We start from the raw sequence: 26191 nt of genomic DNA on the forward strand, positions 1-26191 counted from the left end.
GGCTGAGAATTTCAAACTATTTTCCCTCTTATGGTTCATCTTCTACCAGGTTAGTAGGCTGGAGAAAGCTTGGAAAGAGGAACAGAAGGGAAACAGAAGGAGCATATGGCTGGGAAAGGGTTTTCTGCTTTGATAGCTTCCAGATCTTAGACTGGCTCAGCCATCTCAGGATGCTTCACCTTATGCAGTAACACCTTGGGATATCACTGATAAATGCATCTAAAGATCTATTGATGAAGACGAAATTAGCTTTCCACCTCTTGTCTTGCATTATTTCCTTCCGCTGTAAAAATGTGGTATATGAGTTAACTCAGGTAGCTGAGGCAGCAGAAAGGATCTTTTGTGGCAGGGGTTAGCTTTCTGATGGTTCTGTCCCCAGTCAGCTCTCTGCAGGCTGAGGGCTCCAGTGCTGCTGGAAAAGACACAGCAGAAACACATGGTGAGGACAGAAATGTGACTGACCTGTTTGCGGCGGTTGCCCATAGTTTCATCTCTCTGTAACATCAAACTAATCTCTTAAATCACAACCTGACTGGTACGTCTGTTGATGTCACTGACCTAGAGAACTCTTTTGCTCTTCTCCCAGTGGTTCATTCTCAGGATGCTGCCTGTCCCTGCTCTGTGTTGGCAGTGCTGTTTGTCTGTGCAGAGGATCACAAAATCAGGGGATCGCTGATGATACAGGGGTACAAACCCACAGCTGGTTGCTCTGTGGGGACTGCCTTAACTGGCTTAACCAGGATGGATGCAAAATACGAATTAGTGGCCAGACAGTGATTTCCAAATGTGACTTGCTCAAATGCTGCCTTCATAGGACTAGAAATGTTTTCTGTCACACCTTCCCACTCCATGCCAAACCATATGCTTAGGAGAAGATGTGGGACTGGCCCCAGTCCCTCCCATGAGACAGTAATAACAGAACTGGCAGATCCTTGCTCCTTCGCACAGGAGGAGGTTTTCAGGTTCTCCTTGTCTCCTCTGAGGAAGAGGAGGGAGATGACTTGTTAGCTTTTGGGTATTGTGTTGACTCCTGAATATTAAAAGGTGAGTGGGCCTTTACCTTACTACACCTCAGCCTAAGTGAATCCCTGAGGAGGGTCTGGCTAGACCCTTTGTGACTGTAAGGGAAAAGGACTGAAAAGTACTGAATGAAAAATCTAGTGTTTGGTTGGTTGGTTGGTTAGCTTTTTGTTATAAACTAGGATACCCAATGCAAGTAAATTAGATCACAGAGCATCTCAAGGTGCTGTTTCACTGTTTGTTTCATTGGTCATATCACCTCCTTTGCCATGGTGCCAGAGCTCACTGGGTCACAGGGAGAGACAAATCAGTGAACAAACTCAGCTAAACACAGTCAGTAAAAAAAAAAAACAGAAAAGGAAAGAAGAAAATGTGGTTATCATAGAGATCAGCTTTCTGGCCTCTTGAGCTGGGATTGGAACACAGGAAAGTGCAAGCGTGTGTGCCTGGCATCATTCTTTTCTGAGGCAGCGTAGTCTTAGATCAATTTAGGTCAGCTAATAATGAAGACACACCTTCAGGTGACATTCAGAATTCTGCATGAAAAGCATGTAAACTGCACATCTACTCTCATGCCTGGGTGCTATCTGCATTGGTTAGCAGCTGCTCAGAGCCCATGAGAACTGTAGTGTTCTCTTCTTATGCTCTTATGCATCATTGCTACATATATTACACAGAAAATCTCTTCAGAGAAAAAAATAATTTCAGCTGTGTTAGGTTAGAGCTTCCTAAAGACACAACTGTCTGCATTTATGAGAAATTTCAGATAGTCATGATAACTTATCTGAATGTACATTGAAATCTAAAAATTATTACCTTAAAGACTGGGAATTGAGTAAGCCTTTTCAGACTGAAATTCAGTGATGTAGAGACAGAGTCTGAATTATTCTGGGAATTTTGAGATGCCTTACTAGCAGTTTATGAGTCCATAAGCCCTAAACTGTGATAATTAATCTCTTTTCAGGTCTATACCTGCAGGAATTGTACATATTGGAAATCAAACAGATTAAAAATGTTATTCAACATCTCTTCTTGCCTGTGCATTTCTTTCCTTAAAAAAAAGGCAATTAACCCATTCCTTCAGTCTCTGTAGCAAGAGGGAAGACGGTAGTCTATTTGGGAATATCCACAGTAGTTTCACAGGTGCTAATAGACGTGGCTGGGCTGTTTTACATGCTCAATACATGTTACAGTTGGGAACTGTAAACAACAAGACTCAGTTGGGAACTTGGGGAAATACAGACAGCAAGCCTAGGCTCTATTCTATGTTGCCGTTTTATATTGTAATTAGTATTTAAACCAGATATTAGTACCTAAACTAAATAAAACGCAGGTTGCACCTTACCTGCAGTGAAACCATGTGACACAGCATCTTCCCAATATCTGTTTCACTGCTCATTTAATAGTAACACTTTTATGGTATGACCTGAATTTCCAACCCATACAAACTCCTCTGCTCCAGCAAGCTAGTATGAGAATAGGCATGTGTGGATAAAAAAAAGCCCAAAAGGTGACACTGTCATTAGGCAGACAATCTTCCATTTAATGATGATAGATAAGCTCAATTTTTCAAATAGTGGGAAGGGATGTGTAAGTCATGAGGGTGCTTCTAGGTGCCCCAAGTGACACCAATTCACCCCACAATTTACTGCAATAATTAGAAAATATTTTGTGTTAATCCAGGTGCTCCATCTGGGATGCTGATGATCCACATGACTCCATGAATGCTGTGGAAGTTTTCTAGTGGAAGAAACCTGTTGTTCTGATGTCCTATGGTCAAGCAAAAAAACCCCAAACACCTGATTTCCCAAAGGTCTGGTTTTTGTATCTCTGTGCTTCTTTAACTCACTGAAAGGTGACGTACGTACATTTGCAGAATGTTGAATCTTTTTCTTTCAAATAGTAGTATTGTAAGTAGGCACTTTGGTTCGAATGGTGCCCATTCACATTCTTAGCACTTCTCTAAAGACTATGAAGGCATTTGCTCTGTTTGTCCTAAATAAACAAACTACAGCTGCTATACTTCAAGAAGCAGACTGCTGCCTCTGCTTGAAAACAGCTTTTTAATGTAAGAACATTTTAATATCCTTAAATTTTGTTTATTAAAAAGTCTTGTGACATAGTCCGGGGAACTCACTCAGCTCCCATACCTTTACATTTGATAAATATGAAAAATAAATAAAATGCATCCATGTATATAATACAATGCAATAGCACAACTCTACACCTTTTGTCTTACATTTTCAATACATTACCTAACTAAGAATCATAGAATCACAGAATAGTTAGGATTGGAAGGGACCTTAAGATCATCAAGTTCCAACTTCTCCAATTTTGTCCCAAATGAGGTCACCTCAGATAGTTTGGATATGGTGAGCTTGTTTTATATGCTTCATCAAAATGTCCATGAATCAAATAGAAATCAAACAGAAGGATTTTTTTCTATATTATCTGCATATGTTTAAATTAAAGGAATCTGATAGATAACCAAAGCTATGGAAAACTATGGAATTCAGTCTAAAATGAAGAAAATTCAATAGCTACATAGTTTCCACTGAAAATAGTGGGATTTCATAACTAACTCATTTGCCTTGAGTTCTAACTTTTCTGCAAGGAGTCTGTGGCAATATAATAGCTATTTATTCTATTAATTTCAATAGAATTTCAGTAAAAAGTAATGCAAAGTAGTGAGTGCACATCCAGTGACTACTTATTCAATACCATTTTCACTTTTTATTTTAAAGAGTATACTTCACAAGTACTGAAAAGTAATTTGGTCTACACAAAAAGCTGATTATTTTTTTTCATGTCTGTATTAGGGATCTCCAATGACTGGAATAATACTTTTATGCATAGTCAATCCTGAACTCTATTCTGAACTAGAGGGAAAAAATTCAGAAAATCTACTCCCCTCTCAAAAAATCCTCTCCTGAAACACAGTAAATCAGAGATCTGAGTGTCTTCCATCTCTCTTTTACAACAGCTTCGCAAGTATGTGTAGCATATACTGAAAGGCAGATTTTCCAAGAAAAAGATGTTATGGTAACATCTGCAAATAAACCAAGCTAGGATACTAAAACATCATGAGATATAGAAAAGTGACATTAGGCAGAACTATTTACTTTGCATAGTATTCCCAGATCTCTCAAACTTTGTGAAGGTTTATGGGCAAGCATTCAAAATTTGAACAAAAGGACTTCTGATAAAACAAGAATTTGTAACCAAGTTAAAAAGAGAGATTATTCAACTTCATAAATGCTTATTATTTTCACCCACAGCAAAAGCAATATTCTTCAGCTTAACCGTTTGTTTCAGAAGTCCACAGAGGTGAAGCTACAATAAAGCAGAATGCTCTTAGAAAAGTAAGTGAAGAATTGTGGTGAGTAGAAACACATCTACAGCACTGATTAAACTGTAGTATGATTCCTATGTGCAACATGCTTTGCATATTTATATGGAACACTAAAAGAGCTTAGAGATGAGCACAACTGGGAAAACCCTTACAAACAGCAACAACACTACATAGACTGTAATTAGCTGAAAAGGGCTGCATTCTTGTCACAGTGTACTATAAAGTCACAAATGAGAATTATTATTCAGTGTTGTGTACTTTGGAAAAAGCTATTTGTAACCTGTTGTTTCCTTCTGAGACTGTTGATTCTTCAAAAAGTGCAAGTCACGTTTATCTGATGGTTTCTTTCCCTGTAAGGAGTAGCTGTCTAGAGGTTGCGCCTTGTAGGAAAAAGGCAGATTGGATCAGAAGTATCTTCACGTAAACTCTACCTGGGCTTATGCTTGGATTTAGTATTGCCAGATTTCAAACGAATGTGAATACAACTTGAACCTTTTTACAAGACTAACCTTAGTCTACCCATCAGACTTCATGCAGCAGCTCTGCTTTTGACTTCATAACCTGTATAACTAAATATTCAAACTATGAAACTCCTTTTTGTACCAGGAGTGAAAGCACCCCAAATTTTAGAATCAAATTATCTTCCTGAACTGAATGGGGACCAGCGAACTTGAAGGTGCTTTCACAGAAAGAAAAATAAGTCCTTGCTTTCCTCATCTGTCAGGAACAAATAATTTTGGAATTATTTTTTAGAGATACATTCAATATCAGTGGAATTAGATCTCTGTGTATTGTTCATTGCCATATTTCCATTAGTACATGATCTGCATCAGCTAAAGTTCTGCTATTCTGTCCCTCCTGATTTCAACCTGAGTACTTTATTATACTTTTATTAAACTTTTATAAAAAAGCTTGATCACAACTGACATGAGAGAGGCTTCTTAAAAAGGAGGTAACATATAATTGACATAGTTTATCTTTTTTGTAATTTTAAAAATGTTAATTTATATATGCAGTCTTCAAAACATGCATCAGACAGAAAACTAGGTTCTATATGTATTTTTCTCGCAATGCATTTGAACAAACCAAATATAACATGCACTTACATGAATAAAAGACTGAAAGATACTGTAAGAATGTATTAATCTTGTAAGACAGTTACACCAAATATTATGAAAGGTCTCAAAACTGTCTAATAATTTAGAAATTATTTATTTGAGTGCATTTGAGCTAAATTTGAGCTCTCATTTGTGCTAAAATGAGAATGTCAGTCATTAATATCTGGAATAGAAGATTTCCCTATTACTAAAATGTGTTCTTAGCCATCAGCATAGCTTGGAGCAGGCATCTCTTATGCCTCCCACAAAAAGGTTTTCCTGACAGAAAATCTCCCAGGATAAAGCAAAAAGGAAACACAACCATTTAATTTTCTAATTGGTATGAAAAGCTCATGAAAGAGTAAGTGCAGTACAAAGATGAGAATCTGATTTAGAGCATGTTTCCAGCACAATAGATATCAGCAGTTTCAACTAACAAAACATTCATGGATTTATTTTTAGTTTGTCAGAAGAAATACATAACCCCCTTCTTTTCAGTGTGTAACTGAAACACAAATCAAAAACTGTCACTCTTATGTTCCTATAGTAGGGACAGTCTATATATCCTGTTTATCAGCTTCCTTTAACCAGTGTATTAAAATAAGAATGCTGAAGAATAACTAAATGCCAGTGGGTGTGATCCTGCATGTTTTGTTAGAATGAAATCTATTAGAAGTCATTCTGTATAATTTCTTTTATGAAATTCAAACTAGCAACTTGTGAGTACTCCATGTTTCATTGCTTTATGCTCAGGATAACTTCTTGCCTTTTTGGCACTGTCTATTTACTATGGTACATCATTCAGTTTAGTGATAGTTTTCATTTCATCCTACAGTTGAGCTAAGCATGATGCTGTTGTAACCTGCACACTGAAGGCAAAGACTGACCATCTCATTTCACAACATCACAATGGAACGCAAAGCTTGGTTGAAATATTGGATTCTCTTTGAGGTCAGCAACAAATATCCAAAATTGCATTCTTTATTTTTCAAGCTGTTATTTTTTTCCCTACATAGTTATTTGTATTTTAAGAGTTAACAAGACAAGACAGATAGAAAGCCTTTTTATTGCTGCTGCAGATGGAAGTGTGATATTATGAAGGTGAGTTCCCACTGACATGGAAAGTTCAGTGTGTGCTTCTGGTGGCTAAATGAAAAATATGTGTCATGGGAGTTTAAACTCCCATAGGTTAACTTGCAATATAAATGACATTAAGGGATGTTGAATGTTATATTACAGGGCAGGTGACAGAGTTACACAGAGAAATAAGAAATATAAAGAGCTGAATTTTTCATATTACCTTCATATTACCTTCTAAACACATTGGAATCTTCCAAATGCTTCAGAACACTTTTAGATTTCACAGTTGCCAAAATGCTGAATGAATTTTGTCCGTAGCAGCTCTGTCATAGCACTGTCGGCCAAACTGGTTCTCTTGACTATAGAAATGGTAAGACTTTCTGATATTGAGGTAGAGAGAAAGGAGGGAAAAAAACGCTGTGTTTTTCCCAATAATTCCTGCATATGAAAAAAAAAAATTACAAGATGACATGGAGGCTTCACATACTGCAAGAAGGGAATTTGTAGGACCTTTTCGAGAAAGAAAGGATTATTCACCCAGTCTTTTATTTTACTAAAATTCTGATCTAACGGTTTCAAGTTTTTGCTTCAAAAACTTGAAGTTTTTACTTAAATCTGGTACTGATATGAGTTACTGTGTAGGGATCTTCATCATAATCTCTTTGCCAAGTCATAAGAAATTTATAGCTCTGTCAACCACTTTTCACTCTTTTCTATCAGCTTAACCTTAAAAAGTCTTTCTGAAACGTGAACATTGAGTGTAATATATGCCCTTGTATATCCATGTGGCATCATTAGAAAAAAAAACCACTGTTTTGTTTACATTAAGGAACATATTTACTTAAAGGAAAATCCATACAAAATTATATACTTGAATAGGTTTTGCCATATTGATAAGAAGGTTTGGAGCTTTTGGCAACATGGTGTCATTTATGTGCCAGTCAAAAAAGACCTACATAAGCAGTTAAAAATTAAAGGAAATGTAGTGATTTAAGCTGAGACTATCTACACATTTGAATTCTTTTACTGAATTTTGGTTGAGTTTTTATTCTTCAAGAAACATCAAACTGACACTTGATCTGAAGTTTAAGGACTAAAAAAGCATAGGGAAATGATACTAAGAACCCCCTAAATATCTCATTAATGGAATTTGGCAGATACAACCCCAAATCTCCTTTTTTGCATACTGTTTATGTAGAGCATTAAGATTTATTTCTAAAAGGAAATTAAAGCTATATTTCAAGTAAAAAAAAAAAAGTGCAGTTTCCTTTTAAGGCCCAGGACAGGATTGTAAAAAACATAATGAACTACCTAAGAGATTATTATCATAAATAGATTACCCTTCATCAGGCAATGGCTCAAAATTACAATAAAGTGAATCAATGTCAGTTTTGCTTTGACATGATTGTGGTAAGGGATTTGCACCTATCACCTCGTATTGATAATGTGTAATAACCTCTGCAAAGCATTTACAGACATAACCATGTGTTTTGACAGTAGTAAAGTAGGGAGATATCCTGCTGTAGAATGAATTTTGTCTGAATTACATGTATCTCTCTATTACATTTACCTGGATAATGGAGAACATAATTTGACGTTTGTTTCTAATATGAAGTTTAGAGAATCTGGAATAGTTGGTAAATCAATCTATCAGAAAGAACAGATCATTTAAAATATTATGTAGCTTCAAATTCTATTTTCTGTGTATGAAAATTGATTCTTCTTTATGCATTTTCTAAAAGAGATGCAGGTTCCAAGACAAAATTTTAAAATTATAAAATGGTGTCACAGTGCAACAAAATACAGATATATGGTCTTAAATACAGCTGAATACAGAAAGAAACATAGAAAAAATAGACCCAGAGGCAAATGTTGAAATATAACTTTCAGTATTCCTCTGGGCAAAATTCAAATTATTGCATTATTATGTTTTCCCTTAAAAATAGGAGTGACTGCAAAACAAAATTCAGGTCATCTGAAGTTTATCAGTATTGACCAAGCTAAATGATCATGTAACTGAAGACATGTTTATAGAGATAATGCAATTTTTACCCTTCCTAGTGTAATACAGCATTGTGCCAATTAACTACAGCCAAAGTACCAAGTTCAAACCAATTAAATTGATATTTAACCCCTCCTGCTCACAATATTTGAAAGAAATTGCTTTATATCGTAGCCCACATTACTGGTTAACCAAGATTTTCTTAAAGAGGAATTTATTGTTATTTCTGCTTGTGAAAAAATAAAAAGTCACATGTTCTTCAGTTGGATTTGTACTCCTTGAAAAAGCAACTGCATTGAAGTAGCTCTTTCAGGTAACTTAACTGTAAGAGCATGGCCAAATTTTGCAGTTTGGGTGTGTGCTCTATTCACAGCCTTATTTCATATGCCAGGGAGACATGGTGTCCCAAACCCCCTAAACCAGAAGTGAAACCAGACCAGGTAAGAAGCACAGTATTTTGCATCTCATCCCCGGCCTGTGAAACGGAAATCAGCACAGTGAAGTGCCTGAGGGATGCCCCTATGGGTAAACAGGGATTCAGCCCTACATAAGCCTAATTAATTGAGAGCTACATTCCTCCACTGAAAACTCTTTTGAGATGTTAATATACACGGTAGCCTAGGACAGAAAAAGCAGTACTGTTTACTGCACTCCTGCAAGCAAGAACTCTCTTGAGGAAACGTAGCTATGGACTTAGAAGTACAAAATAATAATGCTTGTTTCATGCAGCATTCGAGCAATAAATAATTAACACATTCTCCTGTTTCTAGAGGTGTCTCATGTAACCATGCTGTGTTCATTCACAGCATTTTGAAGGGCAGTAGCAAAACAGCTTCCCCAGCACTTCCCGTCCCTTGAATGTAAACACAGACAAATTTGCTATTCTATGCAACTTCTAAGCTGCGCTCATGAGCCATTCATTTCACTTTGGTTTAAAATGATGTGAAGGAGTTGGATATGAGGAATGAATATGGAACTAAAAAGTCATCATTTAGGTCCAAGGGTTTCATTATAAAAATCTTTTAAACTTTTTTGACAATGCTGATCAGCTTTGTTATTTTCAAAAGATGCTGTACAATCTAAATGCTGCAGTCAACTTGGGGCTCTGTTATGCCTGGTGGAAACGCTGAGTGTGCAGCTGTCATACCACTTTCAAGTTTTGAGAAGCTTTTCCCTACAAATGCAGAAATCATACAGTTCAGGAGTATTGTGTATGGGTGGCAAAGGCAGAATTCTGGAACTGCTGACTTCAATCCTGTGTTTTTAGCTGTCACATGACATGATGATGGGTGATGTGCTTCACATGTGCTAATATCTTTCTACCCTTAACAAAAATGGCATAGTTAATCACCATACTTCATTTCCACAAGTCATGCCAAAGTTCAGGAGCCCAGGAAATTTGATGCTATCGTTCAACTAAGCATTTGCATTTCCAAGAATCCACAGCTCCTCTTCAGGAGCTTCAGGTTTCAAGAGTCACCTGGAGTGAAGCCCTTAGCATCCTTTCAGGATGCATCTTTCTCATAAAGAGTTGCCAACGGTGTCAGTGAACAGCAAGATCAGGCCAGATGAGTCCTAGCCAATAACTGGAGCAGAAGATTCCTATAGTCCCACAGAAGGGAACCTCCTTCTTCAGTGGCATATGCTAGAGCAAATATACAGGGCAACAGATGCTCTGAGCTGCTTGTAAGAAACTGCATTGCCCCAGGAGGAGTCACAGAGATTTAGCAGGGCAAGTAGAGTTTAAGCATCAGGCAAGTGCTGGTGCTATTTGCATGCTGCTGTCACTCCCACAACTTCAGAAAGCTTCTCTCAGGCTGAATTCATTACCATCTAAGGAATTACATGCTCAGGTTGTGTATCCTTTCTACTTCTGAGGGGAAAAAAAACAGTAGGGGAACAGCTAATACAGTTTCCTTCTTCTACACATTATTTACCTCACAGAATGGTGATGTTCCCTTTATTTCAGGGGTTCTCCTATATATTCTAAGGAAGCCATTAGGTCTTGGTGTCATACTTAAAATATAACCATTAAAAAGGACAAATTTAGGTGGTCTTTTGAAGCACTAAAAAGAAAATGTCTATCCTTATCCTGAGGGCTTTTGTAAGCATTAAATAAAACTGACTGCATATTTTCATCACTGTAAAGCTTCAATTAGGAATAAGTAGTTGAGGTTTTGATGGGGAGTTCTGCTTAAAACAATCAAGTGAGACTGAATGGTATGCTGTACCTCAAGAGGTCTCCTAAGGTGTCTGAGTCATACTGATGAGAATTAAAAAGAGGTATTCTTAAAGCACAATAATGAGAAAATTTATTTTCAGTGCAGAGCTGCTGTAATGTCATTACATGAAACAACTTCAAGACTGGAAGGAGAAGCTTTTGCTGAAAATTTCCAGATACGATTTTCTCCTGTGGCTGAAGTCTGGCACGGCAGTGGCAGAAGAGGTGGCTCTGGATCTCTGAGCCTGGATGCCAGCTTTGCTGGCCTTGAGCTCTACAGTGTAAACACACCACATGCTGATCTGCCTTGCTATATACTTCAGAGCTTGTCAAATATTGAAGACACTGCTAGCAAAGCCACTTGCTCTCCAGCCTGATCAGAAGGATGGCTGTGGATATGAACTAGTGGATAACGCAGTGGTCAGAATGAGATGCACCTGCTTTCATGGAAATCATCTTTTTGAGGGTGTTGATTCTGAAGCTGAAGGAGGGCACCAAGAGAAAGTGTGGTGCCCACTAAGGGGAGCTCATTCCTTGACTGACATTCCTGCTTGAGAAAAAGAGCGGTTAAAAGGAAATAAATGATCAATTGTAGAGAAAGCCAATGTTAAGGAAAGTCAAACAATCTCGAGATAGAAACAGGGACTGAAATACAGAGTAGCTAGAGAAAGACGACTAACAGTATTGCTAAAATTGAAAGTAATTCCCTAAGATAGATGGGGTTTGAATTTTTGTAAATGGGAATAATTTTATCTGTCTCTTCTGTGTTTTCATGACAGAACGAACAGTGGGATCCCTGATCTTTATTGCTGTTAATTGGTATAATTTTGACTATATCTGTCGGGCCATGAGACAGAGAAAATCCCTTTTTCCCCGTTGCACAGAATCAGTCAGCTCCTCCCCTGAGGCAACCTCCTTCCTCAGCAGTACAGTTCCTCTACTGTGCTTTTTATCTTTCACTTGCTAACTTTGTTTGAGGCTGGTGCAAAGGAGATTATGAGGCGTAATTAACAAGCAAAACAAGCTTTGCCAAAATACACATGTCCAAAGTCAGTGTGACTTGTTTACTTTTAAATACCTCTTACCTATTTTATATAGATACCTAGAAGAAGCATTTATTCATTATAGTTTTATAGCTATAATATATTTATTAAAGACTGTCTTCCTTTCTCAGGCAAAATTCTGAATTTTAGAGGATTTCTGCTAGAGTGAGATGTGGTTCATTTGGCTTTTATTGTGCAGTAATGAAGGCAACAAAATACAAAAAGTCTGTAATGAAATGTTACATGAAAAGGACACAGACCTTAAGGTGACACAAACAGGAAAAATATAATAAACCATGTGTCATGCTGCTGCAGCTGTTTCACCTCTTCCCAATTTTCACAGTCTATAAAATCTTGGAAAGCACCAGATGTTTAGGGGAAGCTGTCCCACTCTCCCTAGCTTTGAAAGTAGATGCAAGATTTATTAGTGCTATATAAATGTGTTTTCAGTCCCGACTTTAATATTTATAAACTAGGTGGAACATGTAACACATCCTGTTGTCAGAGACCCCATTTACTTTCCTCTGCTCCTCCGCACTTGTATATCTTGGGTGTTGCTGGACAATTGCAGGAACTACAGAACAATACCAGAGACAGTCCAAACAATAGTATTTGCTTAGTTACTGACAACACATCTGAGAATTTTCTCCTAATACTCACGTCTGCCAAAACATTCTTGCAATACACAGAGTATGAGTGAAGCAAAACTATCTTCTTGTGTATTAATATGCTCTAACATTTGGGATTCCTGCCTACGCTGAGACTGTTAGTGCACAAAATTAGTATTTTTTTTTTTTTTGATTTTTCCTAGTTCATGGTTCCCAGTATTGGAACAGAGATAAAAACTGCTCATGCATAACTTCCAATCTTTCATAGCTCAGCGGTGCTGTAAAGTGGTGCCGTCTGTATTAATTCAGTGAGTAGAAGTTTTGTTGTGTTTAATACGAAGGGAATTATGTGTGTTATTAGAAAGCCTCTGACAGCTGTCAGAGATAGAGACACCTTGCTACATTTCAGTCTTTTAGAAAGGAAGGACTAAGATCCCTCATTCTCAGCAAAACTGTCAGAGGCCTAAAAAATGGGATAAAACAGAATACCTTTTCCAAACACAGGAAAATCTCCATCTCTCCCTCTCTATTCCCTTCCCCATCAAGTTGTTAAGGAGATGTTGCATAGGTAGAAGAAAGAGGAAACATTTCTTGATGTGATTGTACTTTATACTGCCTTGTCATCACTGACCTGAAGGGATAATTGCCTTTAAACCTGCTTACCTTTAAGGAAGCACAAAATGTATTGCACAGCATTTAATGAATTACCACTCTGTTTTAACATAACTTACAAGCTTTCATGCAGTTTTTCTTTTCTGAGAACAGGAACAATAAAAATCTGAAGGACAGTGATGAAGACAAGGGCTTTGCATCAAAGACTCTGAAAGTCTCAATCTGTAAGCATTTCCATGCTTTCCAACACATACCTTACCCTGCCCAGCACTCTTACAGAATTTAAAGCACCAGAAAAGGTGCTTTCTCTTAAGACCTGAAATCCTACCTTTCAGCTTTTGATTTGAACTGCTGTTTGCCTTAATAAAACCTGCTGTTTATTTCAGTTAAAATGTTTGGGGTTTTCTTTGTTTTTCTAAAAGCCTACATTATTTTCTTCGATCAGAATTGATGACAATCCAGCTCTTGCTTACTCTTTAATGGTAAAGGGTAGTAACTTATTCAATGTCTTCAATAGATTGGTATTGCTTTCCCATCAGCTCCTACTTAGCTTTCTGAGGATGAACTGACTCTTCTTTTCACACCAGTAATCCCACAGTTACCCTTCCATACAGCACTTCTTGTGGTGTCAGCTCCTTTAACCAGCTGGAGGAACTGAGAAGACACATTTATTTACAATATTTGTTTATTATTGTTGTTTGCATTTTTGCCATGTGCTGTTTTTATAGAGCACTGGATGTTTTTCACTCTTCATGCTCTGATTCATTTTTCAGCCTGTTTTCCTATCCATCTTGCACCACTGGGTAAAGTGAAAATCCATGAATGAGTCAGAGTCAAATTTTTAAAGTCGCATTGGTCAGTGGGGTTTGAAATTAAGAAAGATGAGATTGCTTGTATTTTGCCTTTTCAAAAGTAGAAAATACATTCCTTTTCTTTAGTTGTCATAAAAAGTGTTCCATCCCATGTTTTCCAGGTGCTTTTACTTTCCTGAAATCCAGTCTAGACTGGATTGCTCATTAGTGCCTGGTGTAACTACTTGTTTCTCTTCTTTCTATGTTATCATTAGCCTTACCTAATTCTTCATCCTATTTTGTCCATCATCAAAAGCAACTTGAATCTCTTATTTCTTGTGAAATATTACTCTTCTGGGTGACTTTTTTTGTTTGTTTGTTTTTGTGGTTTTTTTTTTGTTGTTTTTCTTTGGTACAGGATATCTGAATGGCTGTTTAAAGGAAATTTCTTAGTTTGAGTAAAGAATTATGTGAATAAAACTGTAATAGCAGTCTTCCTTAAATACATACTGTGTGCTCAATCTTAACATTTTGATTGCATGTTTGGTACTTTCTATTCAACACAGTGAAAGGGAGACTAACATACTTCAGTCAAGAACAAGGAATTAATAATTTGTCATTTATGTAACTTTTGAAGATTTTTGCCTATATACTACCAGAATAAAGAACAGCAGCTGTTGTGATTTATGTTGACTGGATATATAGTGTTACTCTCTTAGCTTGCAAAAGCCTAGTTTTCAGTTGCAATACATACTATTTCTGCCACGTTAAGCTCATTATCAAATCCTCAATGAAAGCTTTCTCAGCATTTCACGTATCATGTAATAATTCAGCTCAGAAGCCGTAACACCACACCATTCCTTTTGAAATATGAAATATAAAATGTTACTGGCTCAGGAGGGGAAGAGTAATCTCCTACTGAAAGCCATAAGGTCAATTAGAAAGCAAGGTACATCTGCAGTTGCTTCATTGCGAATATCAACAGTGTCTTCTAACCTCACAAAACTCTGCAAATTTTTGCCATTATAAGCATTTCCTTTCACTAATATTTAAACTCTTCTTACCTATGAACAGATTCCACTCAGTATCCAAATCAGCCTGATTTGCTAGGCAGCCCTTCATTACATTGAGGCAATAGTTGTTGCAAGGTTTCACAGTGGGAAGTCCTCTGCAGTAAGGGCAGTACAACATCTTCATTAACGCCCGGATGCACCCTGGGGTGGGACTGACCTGCAGAATTTAAGGGGGGGGGGGAAAGAAAAAGAAAAAGGAGGAAATCAATTCCTGTTCTGTGAATTTTGGGATTGCTGAGATTATGCCTTTCAGGCAATAAGTGCAGAAGGGGCAATTTGTGGAAAGAACTCAACCCTTAATAACATTCTCCTATGAGACTAATTGATTCCTGTCAATTAATTTCATTTAGTACAGCCAGCAGCAATTTTCAGGAATGCAAAAATCAACAATGACCTACTGATGGCAGTATTTGTCTGCCCAGCCCTCCCCCACAAAGTCTACTGGAAAGAGAAGGAAAAACTTCCAGGGAATCAGCTGGACAGTATCTGACTGATCCTAAACACAGAGGATCCTGAGGAGACCCCATGCTCTTCCTACTCAAGCTAGAACTGTCAGTCACATTGTCACTGGATCAGATTCTCCACTTCATTAAAGCATAGTAAATCCAGACAATTGTGATGATTTCTATAAAATTATTCAGAACTGCACCATGACAGAGGGATATCATTCTGTTTTCAGGAAAAAACATCCTTCTGTGTTCTCAGACAATTTCATAAGGAGATCAGGCAGGGTGTTTTTTTGTATGCTTTCAACATCTCGAGTGACAAAAGCATTATCGACAGCAGTCTAATGCATTTCTATTTCCATATCAGCATGGTACAACATGGCTGCAAGTGGTGAACTTAAAGCAGCCACCAGCATCAATGGAAAGACACCCAATGAGTTTAGGATTTCCAGTCAGTCTGGGCATGGCTGACAGAAAGAAGTAGTGTGTAGATATTATTTTTTTAGTAATATGTGTTACTGTTTGCTCTGGAATGGTGTAGGTTTCCTTGAGAGGGAGCATGGAGGTTAGAGAAGGGTTTTTGCATAAGGCTTCTCCATTATTTTTTCCCTTTACTTCATCATTTTTAGTCATCAAAACGGTGGTCATCTATTCAGGAATGTATCTTCTGTGTTCAGTGGAGAGAAATAGGTCCTTTTTGGTTGTTTCTTTATTTATCCTACCTCTGGAAGGGTATGGTAAATCATCATCTGGAGGACATTCACTGAATCCTCCATACTTAAATTTAAAACACACAAATTAGTCACGTCTGACAATCATGTGAAGTTCCTTGAGTAAATATTATTTCCCTCATCCTCTCATTTCCATATTTAATTGTTTCATCTCAGACTTAAAATCCTATGTACTACTACAATATATGTTTTCAGGCCAGAAATTTTGCATTAAAAGCATACATTAGGTACTACTGCAATAACAACTTGTCATGGTGCAGTGGAGCGCAAGTTTCTTGTGCTGAGGTGACAATCTAGAGCAATGACAAAGGCCTACAGGTTCCTCAGAGATTTTGAAATTCCTGGACAGGAAAGTGCAAAGCAACAGCACTCCTTTCACTCATTCTGTTGGTTTATGAATAAATGCAACACTGATTTTTAGAGAAGTATGCAGAACATACTCTTCACACTGGACATTTTTACATGAAAATGACTCTGTTAAGAGTTATAGCAGATGCTTCTGAGTATTCTCAGAAGTGAATTTTGCCTTCATTTCCTAGGGAAATGCACTCTACTAGCACAACAATCTGATGGTGTGTGTAAAAGTATATTTATCCATCCTTTTCTGATAGCTTTGAATCTTTAGCCAATTTCAATCAAGTTTGACAGAGGACTTCAGGTCTCAGAACATGAAGTTCCTATGAGTTTTTTGAAAATAGACAGCTGGGAGAAGAAAAAGAGAGGATCTGTTACTGCCTTTATTGAGGAAAAGGCTGAAGCATGAGGTCAGTTCCTCACAGATATCAAAGAATCCATGTGGAGGAATGATGTTATGAATGAACCATGGGTTAAAAAAGCACCAGGGGGAACTTTCACCTTATTAAACAGCAGAAAATGCAAAAAGGAAAGCTGGACTTCATTTTCCACTGCTCAGAACTATTTTTTAGAGGCTTTTATCCAACTGTTTTAACTTTTTCTCTCCAAACTTAGAACAGGCCCATTTTTACAAAAAGTTTAGCAGCCATGTTAGCAGAATACATATACCCATGGAATCTTCAAAATTACTTTGAGATTGCTGCTTAAAGCCTGAGTAATTTCTCCCTGTGGGTATTGAGAGTTTTATCAACAAAGTTCCTTTTATGCTTAAAACTATGCTTCTTCCCCGGCCCAAAAGTCATGTCAATGTAAAGTTGTCAGCACCTAGTTGACCCCTGAGTTCAGCTGGAATCCACATGTTCTCCCATACAGAACTTAATTCCCAAAACCACTTTGTACTTGTACTAACAGCACATATACCTATAGGATCTTGAACTTGCACAAAATTTTCCTGACAATTTCATTCTTTAAAAGCATAGCAAGAGGAGAGAAGACAGCCTCTGTCTTTGTATTTATATTTATCAAATATCATAAATATTTACATGAGCCTTATTTTATCACAAGGGTAGTCAGAGAGGTAAGTAGCTATCATGTCTTGGAAGTCTGAAAGCTAGAAGTTAAATACTGTGTTACAGCAGTTAAGTGCCTTTGTGAACCTAGCCTTCACTGAGCAGCCATGTTTTAGTTCTCAGCCTCAGCTGATGGTCAGGTCTTTTTCCACCCTCAACAACAGCTGAAGTTGCAAAATGCAAAAAATAATGAAATTTCTCTCTAACATGCTGAAATCTTTATTAAAAAAAAATCCCAAATATAAAAATACTTAGAGTGTATTTCAGAAAGCTATGAACACATGAAATCTGGAGATTATCACAGACAACTGATTTTCAACCACCTGTAATTGTCTTGCTATTTCTTGCTATTGGCAAATTCTGTGAAATGTATTTTCAAAGCCCATTTCTATCTTAAAAAAAGAAAAAAATAATTAGAGTCTCTCATGGCTAATACTACTTTTTTGCAGACCAGTCAAAAGGCAGATATTCATTTCATTCAGAAGTGTTCAAGACCTGCATTTGCTGAGGAAAGCTGATGCTCAGCTCGGGAGTTTAAATATTTTTTCTGCAACTGATATTTATGGATGGGTACAGCTTTTTTTTGCGTGTGTGTGTTTAAAATCCAGTGCAATTGGCTCTGTGCTAATCACAGCAGAGACATTTCCATGAACTTCAACATTTAGAAATAAGTAGCCCTCATGTAAAATCATGTATTATAAATCAATCAGATCACACTGAATGATATAACGGGGGAAACTGCTATAAAGGAGTCATTAATTATATCATGCTGCCTCCCTGACTGACTAGGACATCTTCATTCTAGTATAAGCATATGAGGAAGACAGTCCATTAGAAAAGTGCATTTCTGAGCTTTGATTGAACCTAGTAGCTGCAGGACATGTTGTATCACTGCATTTTGTAACATTTTCTGACAACTTCAGCTTTATCTGAATGTATGTTTTTGCATACATACAAAAAAAACCCAAAGCAAGATTCTTAAGGGCTTTATTACTCAACGCTTGTTTTCCCCTTCAGAAATTCTAGGGGGAGTATTATTTCATTTAGAAAACAGATTTTGCATGGTGAATGTGCAAATATAAATAATTGAGGAGAGAACTTCTTTGGTAAAAGCCATGAAATTGTACTCTCCTGTAACACTGCATTTGCAAATGCTTTGTTATGTAATTGACCTTTTTTTTATAATCAAAAGCCTTGGCTTTGTCAGGTACACAAAAATAAATCTTCTTTCTGGTACATGCAATCAGACAAACTGATTAAACAGCCGGTCATCTTTAGAAGGATCAAATACACTGACATGCGGTATCTCCACTTTAATTTATAGATTTCCTACCAACGTAGCTGGTATATGTTGTCTGATAATACAGTAGCAGTTTTCTTTCAAAGAAGGTACCTAAACTCACAGCATAAAGCCGTACTTAGGTGCAGATACCGCCATTTCTTGGCATATAATAAAATCTTGGCATGTAATAAAATCTATCAAATATGAGCAAAATTAATCCAAATGAGTGCCATCCCAGAGACAACAGCTGGGGGGACACAACTTCTTCTTGCATTACCTGTGCTCCCAAAGGAACTGATCCCGTTTGGAATCACAGACCATGAAGACCCTGGGGGGGAAACTGGCGGTAAGAACCTGTTGATTACTAGCCAACTGAACCAGGAAGTAGATACTCTTAAAATGCTCTACTCTAGAATAACCCATAGTCTGGGAAGCAGAAGATGATTGAATTTTATTTCTTACAAACTTGATGAATGCATTAACAACCAGCTGCTGGATAAAAAGTAAAAACTTCTACTTCCTTCCCATTTGGTGTTCAAGATGAATTATCAAATACTTTCCTTTAGACAAGAAGGTGAGTTTTATTCCTGCAATCCCATGTAAATGGTGCACAACTGGAGAAAGTGTTTATGTCCAAAATCGCCACAGTATAATTCCAGTATTTCTATCCAAAATTATATTTAAAATCAAATGGGACATAAGGAATAGAAGTTCATGCTTGTAATTTCAGAAGAAAGGGAAGAAAAACCTTTAATTAAGAATTGCTGATTATTGCATTAAGCCTGCTAGAACTGAGGATACTTTTCCTAAGCACAAAAAAAGGGTTTCTAATCACCCTTTGCAACAGTAAAGTAACTTAGATCAGATTGAGATGTATCATGAAGTAAACTTTATAAGGTACACAGGATTACAGCAAACCTTTGGCTCACCCATCCTAAGAGCTAGAGGCACTTTTTTCTTTCATTTTTAATTCACTTTAGTACAAAGACTAAAATTTAGCCCAATCATTTGCTGTTTTTGTTATATATATTTGAAACTATCTTCTCAAAATGTTACAATTGCTCCCTATTTTTTATTTTTTTTTTTAATACCAGGAAAAGCAGGTAAAGCCTAGCTGGCAATGATGCTTTTCTTCCTTTTGCTCTTTCTTTTCTTCAAACAAGATTTGCTCACAGTTGGATCCAAATGATTTGTTTTATTCCTTGTCCATATTTTAGCTATTTTCATGAGCACTGTGCTAGTGCTGATTTTATTTAATAATGTAGATATCAAGCAAGTTCCTTTCATCAAATTTCAGCTGAAAATATCTCTGTAACTACATAGAAATATTCACAAGATATTTGAATGCTTTATTGAAGTACTTCTCATTGTTTCAGTCTGGCTTTTAGATGCTAAGATCTCAATTCACTGCTTTAATAGCACAACCTGATATAAAACCAGAAATACTGCATCAGTCATACTCAGTTGGGAATTTATATTGTAGATCAATTTGAGAATACTTGCTTATATCAACCAAATGTCCAGTCTAATACTAACCTCCTAAAGATATAAATAGTTATCTTTTTAACAATTCATAGCATTCCAGATGACTGAATAGTAGGAGACCTGGTTTGAGTACTACAGCTTCATGCTTGCATCTTTGACTTTGTGCTTGAATAATACAAAAATAAAAGTAAATAGCTACAGACAGTTAAACAGATGTACAATTCCCTCAATTCTGGGATAGTATATCTCTAGAATGTGATGAGATAAAACAAGGTAAATATTTTCACATCCAATAACATATATTTTTTTTAGAAAATAAAGAATTTATAGTTCAATATGGTAATCAAGCTATTAGAAAAAAATTTAGGGCAATATAATTGAACCCTTGAAAATTTTATACTGTAAGAAAGAAATTACACATTTACTGTTTGATACAAACTGTGCAGCATTAAGCAGTTACCACACTGCAACTGAGAGGAGCCACCTTATTTTTTTCTAAAAGAAGAGGAACTTTTAGCCATTGTCCTTGTCCAACTGAGATGTCCTTTTTCATTGTCAAAAATGTTGACATCATGAGAAATATGGCAAATTGATTTAATTTCAATACTTTATTAAAATTTGAGGCATTTTTCATACTTTATTATTTGGTCTTCTTAGTATGTCTATAGTTGTGTTCCTGTATATATATGTAGTTCTGGAAGGCTGACAAATATTGCTCTTCCATTTTACAAATGAAAAAAAACAAACAACGTATCACAAGCAATTTTTAAAGGTATATATATGGATAAAACCCTAAAGGATATGTTCCAGAATTTTTCAGTGCTGCTCATAAGTGCCATTTTAATCTGTGATTTACCTCAGTTATGTAATTCTGAAATTTACCTCTGAAATTTACCTGAAATTCTGTGATTTACCTCAGTCATGTAATTCTGAAACTGGCTACAGGAAAATAAGGACTGGAAGTCTCTAAGTGATTACATCAGGAGGTTGTGTATCAAATGATAAATTATTCTTGGAGAAATGAACTGTGGAATTTCGTAACTTCCCCACAGAAGTCAAGGGCAAAATCACACAAGGACAAAATGGGTATGACTGAACCTCTATTTACAGAGGAAAATAATAGCTTCTCCTATTTTTAGGAAACTGGGAAAATTACTTATCAGATTATCTGAATGCAGAAAATCCAAATTTAGAAAACCACTTTGAATGCTGCAGTCACAGGGATATTTTTTCTAAAGCTGTTTTTTTTAATCTCTTGAATCACTTCTGTGAGATGTTTTAAAGCATTTTTTTTTACTATTTAAGTTTTTACAAAATAAAATGTTGAATGCTCAGATGTCAACATCAAAATGTTCTTCTTACATCCCTTAAATTTTACCTGTCAGAGGCATAATCAAATTTCAAACAAAGTAGCTGGAAGCATGCTGCTTGATTATAAACATGATCAAACTGAGAATTTCTTAGACTGAAAATAGTGCAAGCTGACAAAATACTACAGTATATGAGGGTTTACATGCTGTGAGATATTACTGAGCTGAAAAATGTGTCCTGCAAATTTTCTGGAAAAATATTTACCTTTCACATCTCTTGTTAGAGTAAGCCCACATGTAATAGAATTTGACGTATGGATTTTGCCTGTTGTTTCCCCAGCATTTCAAGGGCAAAGATAAGGTGAAAAAAACTTTCAAATGATTTCTTTCTTTCACTCCCAGGAGATGAGAAATTTTCTGTTGCACAGAAATAAGGAAGGAATCTAATAGATTGTTAGGCTTTTCAAATCCCACCAGCTCTTCTGGCACATAAACTTTAAGACACTCTCTTAATAAAAAGTACTTCCTCTGCTTTCTTCCTGGAGAAAACAACGCACTGCATCTCACTTAAAAGGGAGTGTGCTGATTTCTTCCAGCCTCATGTAGAAATGTCTATGGCCTCCAACAGATCCTGAGGATCTATTCCTCTTTGACTCACGAGGACTTCTGCTTTAATTATTTACCTTCAGAGCTCTTTTATAACAGCATACATGAATTTCCAAATGGAGGGGTCAGTCTGGCTCTTGAGGCCAGGTGATGTCTTCCTATCAAATTTGCACAGGTCAGTATTTGATTCCTAGAAGCTATTTGCTGCTTCTGGTGGTTTTCATCTTCTGTGAGTATGAAGAATTTATGTTACACCTTTAGCATGCAAATACTACCGTCAAGGTTGTGGGTAACTTTCAAAACCTGTGTCCTCTTTTGTTAAAACTGTTTCTGTTCTACATGGTATGGCTGTGAGATGTGAACGTTGGTGTGTATAGTATAGCTGTTAGTTTAATGGCTTGAAAGGTACTGTTACTTGGTAATCTAGAACCCCTTTATTAACCCATAAAAGGGCTGGGCTGGTAAAACATTAGGTATTTTTTAAATTCTTCTCTTAGGATTTCTCAATTATTTTTACAACTGTTTCTAAGTTAATTATCTCTGAATCAAGAAATATTACTGGATTTTCAAGATGTAATTTCAATCACATCTCTTTCAGCTTCCAGACCCAATGAAGACTTCTGTTTCATTGTCACTCTTGGCATTAACTTCTGTCTCTGCCCAGCCTCAAGCTTTCTGCAATAGTTTGTGTTAATCCTAGAAAATGGGCTCACTCAAAACAGCGGTCAATTGCAACCAAAGCAGACTGACTCCCTGTCTGCCACAGGGAGGGACCTCTATCAGGGCAGATTGCTTTGAGCGCAACCGGTTCAGTCTCAGTGATCTCCTTAAGAGCAAATTAAGTATTGACTTGCACTAAGAACTGGCCCCATTTTTCATTTCAGGTGTGAAAAGCCCAGTCTTATGGATAATCTCCTTATTTGAGTGTGACCATCAAATTCATGTCAGAAACCTAGACCCAATCAGACACTGGCAGCTATGCACAGAGTGAGCCAGCTGTGCACTTGGGGCATTTCAGTGTCTGACGAAGTTTGCGCCAGGTTTTCTGTCATGACCTTGCAGCTTTTTGAAATCTGCTGTCATCAAGGGTTAGCCTGCTAATACAGCCACTGCATTTTCTTCAGAGGGAAGCATCTCATCGGTAGCTTCCAGGCATTGTAACTGCACATTAGCGTGCAGAAGAGCTCTAGCTCTCATGAGGGCACCCAAAGGTAAGTAAGCTCTGTGAAGAGAGCAATAATTTATTTCAGTTAGCCTGTTCTCCAGGACAGATGCAAAAAGACATTGCAGGAAGGAGCTTTTCAGTCACTGGAGATTAAGCCCTCCCGTAATGTTTCCTGAAAAGGGACAGACTTACACTGTACTGTCTTCAGTGAGCACTTCAGTTTTGTATGTGGGATAATAGAGATAACAATGTGAATTTTAATTTAGAGTTTGTAGGCAGAAGCTGTACGGCTCAATTTCACATAAATGCTTAGATGAAAAATAAAAGCATGTAGCAAAACCAGAATTTATATTTCCACAATCAGAAAGTTCTTGTAGTCAGGTTTCTGCTCTTCATCTTTTAAAAAATATTTTACTAGCTGAAAGCTTATAGCAGAAGAATTATTACACATCTAGAAAAGCTTGTTTGACAGGAAATCTCATTTAGAAGAGTAAATCTTTTCTATAAAATTAAAGTTGAATGTCATGTCAGTTTCGTAGATTTTTCTATTATGATTATCTTCATTTACTTTTCACAGAGTTAGTGTATTACATCACAGTGGGAAAACAGACTCTGGTACCTATCAGTGTAAGAAGAAATGCACTTACAGGAGACAATAATGAAGACTCATAAGTAGTTGCAGTAACACATTTTATACAAATGGACTTTCCATAAGTTTGTTGCTCCTTGCTGAATAGCAGTCATTAACAGCAAGACATGGCTGGCTTCATGGAGAGTTCTAGGAAGGCTTGATTCATTTATTAATAAGAAATCCTGAACCTGAATTAACCAACCAATTTAAATAAGACTATCTGTTGTCTAATAATATGCGACTGTAATCTGAATAGTGGTTTTGTAATAAGTATATTATGGGATGAAGGACAAGCAGATCTCAGCTTTGTCTTACTGGCTTCCAAGAAAAAAAAAAAATAGCTAATTTGCCACTGTGGAACATGGAATGTTTTAGCTTATCCTGCGTACAAGTAGGCCCCAAGTCTGTATTTTCTTTACCATGTAATAATGTCTAAACCAAAAAGAAAATGGGTTACAAATGGGTTTCAAATACACCTTTTGGAACACACTTATGGTCACTCATTAGTGGCAATAAATCTATTTTGTTCTAGCTTGATTCTGCTTGGTGTTACTTCATTCTCTGACTGATGTGAAGATGAAATGGCAGGCACTAGTTTATCAGCTATGTCCATGTTACTTGGTTTTGCTTTGTTTAGTTGCCCTTTCTGGACTAATACAAGAAGTTAATGTCAGCTAAGTACTGAGAGTGCTGGAAAATGGTCCTTTTAGTTTGGCAACGGAGGAAGCACATGTAATGCTGACTTGTCAGCTCAAATTCTCGTAGCAGCTTTCCCAGTTTTTTTTATATGGATTTTAAATAATACGGTAGGTTAAGCTTTATTACTTACTATCATGCTTTTATTAATGCTCTAAAACTGAATTTTATAGAAGCATTGTCCAGTTAAGTAACAAAGATAAACCTTTTCTTTGGTCACACAAAATCAGGCATTAATCCACATGGAGATAAAGCAGAAATAAGCATAGATCTGTATGTCAGTGGCTTTGCTAAAAACACATTTCGAAGAAGAATGTTATGTATTTTGTACCAGTTTTTTATTGAGCTATTCCCTCCTCCTACATCTGAATCTCTTTGAATACAGGAAAACAAACCAAATGAACAGCAAGGAATAGAGAACTACTGATTAGAATATTGTATTTAAAAAGTAAGTTATGCTGGATGAAGCATAGCCTTTCAGAAACTTGTTCATATGCCCTTAGGAGTCTGTGTCATTTGGAGCATTCAGTAGACCCTAGCCAGCTGAGTTCCTGTATGCTTAGTTTTGTAAGTTTAATTTTGGAAAATTAAATGAATAATGAGTGTTGGGAAACTCCAGAAAACAAACCAGACTGGAATTTTATGGTTAGTATGACAGTGGTTTGTGTGTAATAGTGTGGGTGTTAGATGTCAACACAGCAGTGCACCCTGAAGTGGTCATGACTACCAGTACTGGAGTATCAGCAAGTTCTTGAGTCTCTTAGGAAGTGCTGTTCCTGCATTTATTTATACTGGTATTTATATTTCCAAACTGCCTGAAACAGTAGCACAAGGTAGTACAGGATAAAACCACTATGAAAAAAATCCATTAAGGAAGCCTAAATATAAAAGACACTGAATTTCCTTTCACTCCTCATAACTGAGTTCTTTGCTATGGATGTTGTGATGTGAAAAATTGCATCAATTCATTTGTGTGCTTCTGTGTTTCACAACACACAGATACAGGAACAGCAGCAAATGATATCGAGCTCTTTGATCTTCCTTACTCTCTGCTCTGGTGGCAACTGTCTTTTACAGTATGAATGCTGAGCTTCAGGGACCAATACTGACTCTGAACACTGAGGCACCCTTTAGGCAAACGGGTGACTATCCCATTTCCTAGTCAGAGGCAGAAAGCAGTCCAGTGTCTTGATGAAAGTAACCTGGTCAGGTCTGGCGCAGGATTAAGGCAGGGTATAACATGTAGGACAGGGCCCTCCATGGATGTTAGACTGAGAAGGTGAGGCCACACTCAGTTTCTAAGCCTTTAGGAAAGCAAAGAATCTGAAACTGATTCTTTTAATAAAAAGATCCATTTACTGTATCGACTTTTCCAGAGAGGGAGGCTAATGAGTTTTCTGTACAACTTAATGAAGTATCACCAGAGAAGAAATTACATAATATGAAATTTGTAGATAGCATTGAAAGAGCACTTTTTGTATTTCCAGAAGAGTAAAGATTCGTTGCAGCTTCTCAT

The 26191-nt window shown here is 36.8% G+C and overlaps 1 protein-coding gene across 1 annotated transcript in view; it reads right to left on the minus strand.

The window, feature by feature from the left end:
* The window catches only part of GPC6 (glypican 6), a 725832-nt gene that overhangs the window by 177674 nt on the left and 521967 nt on the right, over positions 1 to 26191 (minus strand). Inside the window, exon 4 of the mRNA XM_061445212.1 lies at positions 14891 to 15056. Within this exon, the coding sequence (XP_061301196.1) occupies positions 14891 to 15056 (166 nt within the window). The remainder of the gene's footprint in view (positions 1 to 14890; positions 15057 to 26191) is intronic.

The sequence above is a fragment of the Pezoporus flaviventris genome, unplaced genomic scaffold (genome assembly GCF_033815535.1).
Source record: "Pezoporus flaviventris isolate CSIRO_AGI_PZ_B2104156 unplaced genomic scaffold, CSIRO_AGI_Pfla_v1 ptg000003l, whole genome shotgun sequence".
NCBI classification, from domain to species: domain Eukaryota; kingdom Metazoa; phylum Chordata; class Aves; order Psittaciformes; family Psittacidae; genus Pezoporus; species Pezoporus flaviventris.